Genomic DNA, 9,671 nt, shown 5'->3' on the forward strand with positions numbered 1-9,671 from the left:
TATTTTTTTTTCTCAGCCTTTGGCTGGTTTTTCTGCATTTACGGGTCAAAACCAAGTAAATGCAGCGTGTGGTGTGTTAAAATTATGTGTTGTGTGGGATTTCGTGTTCGTCAATTTGCAAGAACTTTCTTACGATTCGGCATGTATTTAAAATGGCGGCTTTTTGTAAGGTGATATAAAGAGTTTCGTTTAATTCTAGTAGTTTAAGACTATGTAACAGATGGTTTGGGATAACACCTGTCGTGGAAAGAGCTATTGGGATTATGTATACTTTATTTTGGTTCCAAATTCTAGCTACTTCCTCCTTTAGTTCAGTATATTTGTTGATTTTTCCAGAAATTGTTTTTTGTAGGTTATGAGTGTTGGGAACAGCAATATCTATCAGATAGGTTATTTTATTTAATTTATCTTGGAGCGTTATATCCGGTCTATTGTAGTGGATGGTTCTGTCTGTAAGTATTGCGCGATCAAAATAGAGCTTATGTGTGTCGTTTTCTAAGACTGTTTGTGGCTTATATTTGTAATAAGGTGTGTTTGTGTTCTGTATGAGTTTGTGTTTTAGTGCTAACTTTTGGTGAATAATGTTGACTACTTGGTTATGTCTATGTGTGTAATCTGTTTGTGTAAGTGTTGTACATGCCCCGGTAATGTGTTGGATGGTCTCTGGTTGAACGTGGCATTTGCGGCATTTATCGTTTGGTATTGAGGAGTCTTTGATTATGAATTTTCTGTAGTTTTTAGTGTTGACTATTTGATCCTGTATCGCTATTATAAATCCTTCGGTCTCTGGAAATAGGTTTCCTATTTTAAGCCATTTGTTTGAGGCTGCGGTGTTTATGTGGGGTTGTTCTAGATCGTGAGGATGGCGGCCGTGTAATACTTTTCGTTTCCAGCTATCTAGTTTTTGTGTTTGAAGATCGTTACTTTCGGTATTTAGAGAGCTTATGTCTTCGTGTAAGTTTAGTGGAGTATAGTTAAAATCATTTTGAACTATGGCTTTATGTATTTCGCTAGTCTGTGATTTTAAGAGAAAAAAAGCTTTTAAATTGCCGACTTGTTTTTGACAGAGATGATTCAAATCAATAAGGCCCCTTCCTCCATATTCTCTTTTGATAGTAAGTCTTTCTATTGCAGATTTTGGGTGTAGATTATTGTGTTTAGTGAGTGTGGTGCGTATCGTGCGCTCTATTTGTTCTATGTCTGTTTTTGTCCATTTTATTATACCAAATGAGTATGTAAGAATTGGGATAGCGTATGTATTTATAGACTTAATGAGATGTTTGCCTGTTAGTTTAGTTTTACAAAGAGCATTAATTCGTTTTTTAAATTCTATTGTTAAAGTGTTTTTGATTTCTGTGTGATCTAATCCTTTAAGTTGTTTATATCCTAAGTATTTATACAAATCGGTGGGTTCCATGGCTGTAATTATATCGGTATCATTAACTACATAATGGCCTGGCCGTATCTTGCCTCGTTTAATGTGAAGTGTTCTACATTTATCCAAACCAAATTCCATATTAATATCTTTGCTAAATTGTGCTGTAGTATCTATTAATTTTTGCATTTCCATTTCTGTTTTTCCATATAACTTAATATCATCCATATATATGAGATGAGAGACTATTGTATCTTGTTTATCGTATTTGAGGCAATATCCGGCCCGACAACCACGCAGCAAATATGACAGGGGGTTTAAGGCAAGGCAAAACCACAAAGGACTCAAGGAATCGCCTTGATAGATCCCCTTTCTAATGATTATTTCTCTAGTTGTGATGTTAGTTCGATTCGCGGTCAGGTAAAGTGTGGTTTTCCATCTGGACATAATATCACGTAAAAAGTTTATTATTTTCGGGTTTATTTTGTATATTTGTAATATTTTAATCAGCCAAGAATGTGGGATACTGTCGAAAGCTTTTTTATAATCTATATATGTGCAATGTAGGTTTCTATTTTTTGAAGTCGCATGTTTGTGAATAGTAGAATCAATTATTAGCTGTTCCTTACATCCCATGTGGCCTCGCCTGCATCCTTTTTGTTCTTCCGCTATTATATTATATTGTTCAACATGTTTATTGATTTTTGTTGTTATTGCTGATGTTAAGATTTTGTATATAGTTGGTAGGCATGTAATAGGTCGGTATTGTGAAGGTTGTGGAGAAATCTGTGATTTAGGGAGCATATAGGTTATTCCAGTGGCAATGAAATCTGGAATTTTTTGTTTACCAATAATGATATCTGTAAAATTTTTAGCAATGATCTTATGTAAAGAAAATAATTTTTTGAACCAAAAGTTATGAATTTTATCTATTCCTGGTGATTTCCAGTTATGCAATCTAGCTGTAATGTTATTTATTTCTGTCTCAGTTATTTCTGTGAATTCCATTTCTTCAATTGAATTCCATTTATTTTCTTCTTCGGTTATCCAATCGGCTTTATCATTGTGATGTACTTGTTGTTCCCAGATGTCTGACCAAAAAGTTTCCAGTTGTTTTTGTGTGGGCATAATAGGACTGTTTACTGTATCTGTGTCTATTTTTGGTTTGTGTAAGTTTCTGTAGAAAGTTTTTTCATTTGTGCTAAACATTGTGTTATCGTTTTTCCTTTGCTGTGCCTTTTTGTATCTTTTAAGTCTATGAACTTTTAGTGCTAACTTTTGTTTTAAAGTGTCTAAGAACTCTTCCGGTTTTGTATTCCTATTTTCGTGTTTAGTGTGTGTGTTTCTTGTTTCAAATATTCTTTTGACATGCTTAATGATTTTACGAGATCTATTGTTATTTATGTACTGTGTGACTCGCCCACAGTCTGCTCTGAGTTTTTCTATGTCCTTTTCTAATCTTATTTGCCATGGTGGTTTATTACAGTCTTTGGGCCTTGTGCTTCTAATATTTTCTGTGACCTTATAGTTAAGTTCTTCGGAGATAACTAAGGCTACGCAATACACTATTGTATGTATGTCGGTTAGTTTTGTGTCGTCGGAAATAAATTGGAACAGAATATCTTGATTAAACATATTGACTAGCTGAAATAGGTGAGAACTGTATCTAAGTTTAGGTAATTTTGGTCGGACTCGTGGGTCCATTCCTGAATATTGTGTTAGTGCTGTCCTGAATTTGTCACAGATTTCTTCTATTTGAGTGTTCGTTCCTAGGTTATGGTCTAATACCGTATCAATGTCGTTATCCATCATTATAGTAACAAATTCAGTCTGTGTTGACATGTGTGATGTCTGAGTGTTATTAGAAAATGTGCATGTTGACTGAGTATTATATGTGAATATGTTTGATGGCGAAGTGTGCCTTGTGTTGGGTTTTGGGTGAGTAGAAGAACATTGAATATCATCGTTTGTTGATACATTACTATTAATATAGATTTGATTTTCATTTTCCGTTTCTAGTTGTGACTTTATTTCTTCTTTAATTATATTTAAAGTTTCCTGATTTAAAAGGTTGTTTTTTACTATTGCTCTTCTTTGATCTGCGATTCTCTGTTCTGTGACGTTTAATTCCGGATATTTTCGTAAAAAAAGTTCGTGCAATTGTTTTCTGTAGGTGGTTAGGTCAGTCTCTAATCTAGTGATGTAGTAGTAGGTGCGCATGATAAATAGGTTTACTTCTTTACTCCATTTCATGCGCACTCTCGGTTTACCGGCTTTGGTGGACGTGGGTAAAAAGGCACTTGCCTCCCGCGCAACATCCAAGGTCGGTGTGGGTGAATCTCTATTTGAAAGGGGTGAGGAGGGAATTGATGGTGTATATGAGATGGTACTTGGACTATAGGGTTCTGTTGAAGTTGTCCTTTCAGTCAGTCTGTCAGCATCGGCTGTAGCATTTTCGGATGACCCGGTGGGAGCCCGCCTGTTCAGCTCCTCACCGCTGGCGGTTCGCATGCTGAAACACCCAGCGCCAGCTCCAGGTGTGCCCCGGCGATTGCCCCCGGGAAGCGGCCCTTTACGTTTCTTCATTGATCGTGTCTCCATATTGAACGGGTTGTCGGGACCGTTGGTTGGAAAGGTGTGTCTAGGTGTTGGTGTCTTTGTAAGGTATTTGTGCCTGCTACTTCAACGAGGTAGGGTATGGTCAAGATGTTAATGACAATTTGTTCAAGCCTTCCTTAAGCCCCCCCACCACGGCAAGGTGGTCCCTTGGGGGGGTTATTATTATTATTATTATTATTATTATTATTATTATTATTATTATTATTATTACTTTGAACATTTTAAGAATAACTTATAATGGCCTATGAGTATGAGTAAGGTGGCTAGAGCTCTTGCAAAATGTCGTGTCAGGTTCTGGTTGTAAGCCTACAGGCTACGGTAATCGCTTACCATTAGGTAGGCCATACGCTTGTTTGCTGCCCTGGTCGTATAAAAAAATTAAAAAATTATCAATTCTGTACCTAATTTTTAAGAGAAAGAGTAACTAATTTCTATTTAAGAGGCTCCCCCTTCTCAATGACCTTGAGCATTTAGACTTTGCCACACCCCACCCACCCGCACTTCACCTGATCAGTATTACGCAAAGGTTATTAAACTCGGCCATCTACCGGCTCTAGCTTGTACTACTTAGGACATGCGATTGATCCGTTTCCTAGAGCAAGAGCTTGCGTACAAGTTGTGATCATCCATAATTATTATTTAATTTTCTTCTTGTCGTGTCGATCATTTAGGCTATAAAATTATATTAAATAGTAGTTGTTACTTGTTGTTCAGTTCGCAGTTATAAAATAAATAAATTTCTAAAATAAAAGTAGCCTAAGTTACTCCTTACTATATCAGCTATCTGCCAGTGAAAGTTCCGTCAGAGTCGGTCTAGCCGTTTCAGAGATTAGGCGGAACAAACAGACATACAGACAGACAAAAATTGTCAAAATGCTATTTTTGTGTATGTATCGTCTATACATCCATATGAATTTAGTAAAAAGCGGTTATTTTAATATTAAAAGCAGCCGCTCTAATTTTATTTGTATAGATATACTAAATTTATATTTTATTCTATTATCGGCTCGGTGAAGATCGACTTTAGGTTCGGATCTTAGACCACAAGCTAAGCAGCTTTACATTTACACAGCTCAAAATTAATAATTTAAATTACTTTTTTATTTGAAGTAAATACAGTTGCAAAATTCAACAGTAAGTCTGTCTACCTGTTACATTTTGATGCCTATCTTGGATTAAAAAAAGTAAATAGATTTGCGCGTAAGCAAGAGCAGCGTGCGATGACGAGCGACACAAGTTCCCCGTACAAAGGCCTCTGGCCGTCTGCCGCGGGCCGCCTGTCGCCCGGCAAATAACCAAAAATTATATTTTTACGATTTTCTAATAAAATACTGCACTTAATAAAAAACCCTTCTGTAGAAATATTAAGTACAGGATTCTTAATTAATAAAAAAAATATTCACTATTGTAAGTAGTAAAATTAGAAAGCCTATACGATTTTTGTACGCGAAAGGAGGTCCAGGTAAACAATTATTTCTCTTTATTTAGAGAATTTTATACAATTATCTTACAGTCACATTAATAAACTGAATCCGAGTTACAACATATATTTATTTGATATTTTTAACGTAACTTTAACGTATACTTTATAGCACATGAAAACGGCCGAATTTGTCTGGGATCCCCTTAAGTCTTTCCATTCATTTTCCCAAACTTTTTCACTAATGTTATTACTTTATTTATTTTAGAATATTCAATATAATAAACATTTATTTTACAAAAAGTTGGTGCGTACATGCTTTCATACTGTAGTTATATAACGATTGAAACTGTACGTATAGATTTTTGAGTTAAATAAGCAGGCGTAAGTAGGTGCCTACTATTGTGTTAGGATGGGTGGAAAGAGACAAAAAATAATATCTTGTTTTTTACACCTTGGAAACATCAGATTGAGATACCTATATCGGCACATAATGAAACTTATTAAAATTTAAAAAAACGAGTGTGCTTTAGACCACACGACTGAAGTAAAACTTACGAAACGTAACTCTCTCTCTCTCTTTCTATATTCACTAACTTACATCTCTCTCTCTACTTCCTTTCACCTCGCCCGATCACACTGTTCGTAACGCTCTCGTCACGCATTCACCAGCTTACTCCCCAAGTCAAGCGTATGTAAAGCAGTTTTACTTCCAAAACTATTTCAAGCTTTCAATAACCGTTCTTTTTTTTGTAATAAAAGTCATCAAAATACGTCAGCTTACGATCTAAAAGCCATTATTAATATTTTAAATTAGAAAACCATGAATTCGCAAACATTTGCGTAACCGGTTCGATAGCTGAAGCTTGCTCGAACCTGACAGCTTGCAAAATACATTTTATCAGTAAGCCCATGCTATCAGCTGCCACCGCAAATACGCACAAATAAGTAATTTACAATTCTGATCCGCGAAACGAGCTCACCTATTCATCATTAAGATTTATAGTCCTTTTATCTAGCCGATCTGTTTTCTTGTTTAATTAATGAAAAGAAGATCTAACCATGAAATTCTGAATGGCCCATTGTTTACATCAGATTCCTTGTTCTACTTAGTTTTAATCGAACATTAGCTACTTAATGAAAAACTGACGTACACTTTGTTGATACAGTTATTTTATTTTTATAGTTCAAAAAAGGACTATGCCAATTGTTTTTAAGAAATATTTTTAAATTGTCAAGCAGTGACGTAGCGAAAGTTATCATGCACCGGGCGCTACTCACAAAGGAGCGCCGAATGGTCCGCAAAATAAAAAAAAGTCGTGGACATATTGTATGGTTTTCGAATTAAGCTCGCCACGTCACTGTTGCTAAGAATATTCATTTCTCCTTATTTTTGAAAAAAATCGCAGGTAAGTGTTGGCCGAAACAAGTTTCTCTATAAAATTGGGAGTATCTTATTTTTCTTAATACAAAATACTAAGTTTTCTATAATACCAAATAAATCAACAAAAAATATATAAAACAAAAATAAGTTAATAAAATTATTGCGGAAAAGAACCATTATTTAAAATTCACAAGTTTGACAGTTCTCTTAATGACCAAATATGATATTTCTTTTTCTTTGTGTTCGTTATTGTCAAGCATTGATTTTTTTAACCGACTTCAAAAAAAGGAGGAGGTTCTCAATTTGACTGTATTTTTTTTTTTTTATGTATGTTACATCAGAACTTTTGATCGTGTGGACCGATTTCGACAAATTTTATTTTAATCGAAAGATGGTGTGTGCCAATTGGTCCCATTTAAATTTATTTGAGATCTAACAACTACTTTTCGAGCTATATCTAATAATGCATTTTTACTTGACGCTTTTTTCGTCGACCTACGTTGTATTATACCGCATAACTTTCTGCTGGATGTACCGATTTTGATAATTCTTTTTTTGTTGGAAAGGAGATATCCCAAATTTAGTACCATGATAAGGAAACCAGGATCTGATGATGGAATCCTAGAGAAATCGAGGGAAACTCTTGAAAATCCGCAATAACTTTTTACTGGGTGTACCGATTTTGATAATTCTTTTTTTGTTGGAAAGAAGATATCCCTAGTTTAGTACCGTGATAAGGAAACCAGGATTTGATGATGAGATCCCAGAGAAATCGAGGGAACTTCTTGGAAATCCGCAATAACTTTTTACTGGGTGTACCGATTTTGATAATTTTTAATTTAATCGATAGCTGATGTTTGTCATGTGGTCACGTATAAATTTTTTTGAGATCTGATAACTACTTTTTGAGTAATCTTTGATAACGCGTAGTTACTTGACTATTTTTGCGTCGATCTACGTTGTATTACTCGTCGATGTAATCGAAGTCGGTTTTTTTTTTTGTTTGCGAGCAAACACAATTATTATAAATCAACTAGCTGACTCGGCAAACGTTGTCTTGCCGTTAAACGTTATTTAAAAATAGAGGTTGGTGGTAGAAGGGTAAAAATTTAGGGTTTCATATATTCTTCAACGCTAAATTATAATAAAATAAAAAATAAATAATTTATCTAAAAATTAAAAAAAAATTAGGGGTGAACTACCCTTAACATTTAGGGGGATGAAAAATAGATTTTGTTCGATATACACACAAAATTTCATGAGAATCGGTCAAGCCGTTTCGGAGGTGTTTAACTACAAACACCGCGACACGAGAATTTTATATATAAGATGATATCAGGGCAAGGTTTTGTAAACCAGACAATTAAAAAATAACATTATTAAACGTATTATGGTATGAATTTCGCCGGGTCAACTAGTTATGAATAAAAACAACATTTTCATTGATATTTTGTTCGTCAAATCATTACTTTATTTATGTACGAGTAAAACGATTATTCCAAACGACACGTTTACCTTATGTCACCTGATGCACTAACGATTGCGGTTTCGATCCTAGGTTCGATCGCTGTTCGCCGCACGTTACAAAATATGTTTAGGCCATGCATATGTTTATCATAGTCTGGCTGTTTGTGACTGTGTTATGTTTCTCGACTCTACTCATGCAGGATTTATACTCCATTGAAGACCACTGAGTGTAAAGCGTTTATCAAAGTATTTTATGAAAATAATAATTTATTTATGAAATTTTCATTTTCAAAAACCTATAATACGAATTACCTACGATAGCAAGACACTAAGTGAAAAATAAATCAAATTAAAACGCTGTTTTATCTTGCGAACTGTAAAACACGTAAATTTTAAACAAGAAAAAAAACCGGATACCACGGAAACGGGATATCCTATTTACCTATACCTGTAGCAATATGAAATATACCTATAGTTTACAACCTCTTCTTGTATGTACTTAACAAATATATAGAAATATTGTTTATTTGTCATGGAAAAATTTCGTAATTTAGTCTAATTCGACGTTCGTATATCGAGCATATTTCGAAAGTTAACAAAACCGAATTTAAGATTCAATAACTTAAAATAGTCTTCTGAAGACTCGACGAATTCCAACCACCAGAGCAGGCTGGGTTTCGAAATGGCTACAGCACCGTGGACCACATCCATACTGTTCGGCAGATTATCCAAAAGACGGAAGAATATAATCAACCGCTGTGTATGGCATTTGTGGACTACGAGAAAGCCTTCGACTCCGTCGAGACCTGGGCTGTCCTGGACTCTCTGCAGAGATGTCATGTCGACTGGCGATATATCGAGGTACTAAAATCTATGTACGACGCGGCGACGATGACCGTTCATGTCAATGACCAAAGAACAAGACCTATTTCCCTCCGGCGCGGGGTAAGACAGGGGGATGTAATATCACCGAAACTGTTTACCACTGCGCTAGAGGATGTTTTTAAGACCTTGGATTGGGGGGAACGGGGCATCAACGTCAACGGTGAATTCATCTCTCACCTTCGTTTCGCCGACGATATTGTCATCTTTGCGGAGACGCTGGATGAGTTAGGCCAAATGCTGGCCGGCCTAAACGAGTCCTCCCGACGTGTCGGTCTCTGTATGAACTTGGATAAGACGAAAGTTATGTTTAACAACCAAGTCATACCGATACCGGTATCGGTCGATGGTACCCTTCTCGAAGTTGTTCAGGATTATATTTACCTAGGCCATACTATCCAACTAGGCCGCAACAACTTCGAGAAGGAGGCCGATAGGAGGATTCGGTTGGGCTGGGCGGCGTTTGGCAGACTCCGTCGAGTCTTCACTTCGAAGATTCCGCAATGCTTGAAGACAAAAGTTTT

At 35.7% G+C, this 9,671-nt stretch overlaps 1 protein-coding gene and 1 pseudogene across 1 annotated transcript; both read right to left on the minus strand.

The window, feature by feature from the left end:
* Window positions 1-82: 82 nt before the first annotated feature.
* Window positions 83-1,603, minus strand: LOC123658890. Its single transcript, XM_045594181.1, has one exon. The coding sequence runs from the start codon at window positions 1,601-1,603 to the stop codon at window positions 83-85; it is 1,521 nt and encodes a 506-aa protein (XP_045450137.1).
* A 17-nt stretch (window positions 1,604-1,620) lies between these two features.
* Window positions 1,621-3,976, minus strand: LOC123658891 (annotated as a pseudogene).
* Between the last annotated feature and the right edge of the window lie 5,695 nt (window positions 3,977-9,671).

Source organism: Melitaea cinxia, chromosome 13 (assembly GCF_905220565.1).
Source record: "Melitaea cinxia chromosome 13, ilMelCinx1.1, whole genome shotgun sequence".
In the NCBI taxonomy this organism is placed as follows: domain Eukaryota; kingdom Metazoa; phylum Arthropoda; class Insecta; order Lepidoptera; family Nymphalidae; genus Melitaea; species Melitaea cinxia.

What these genes read in the sequence shown, in the direction of transcription:
- LOC123658890 (XM_045594181.1), bottom strand. Translation starts at nt 1,603, where the DNA reads ATGGATGATATTAAGTTATATGGAAAAACAGAAATGGAAATGCAAAAA.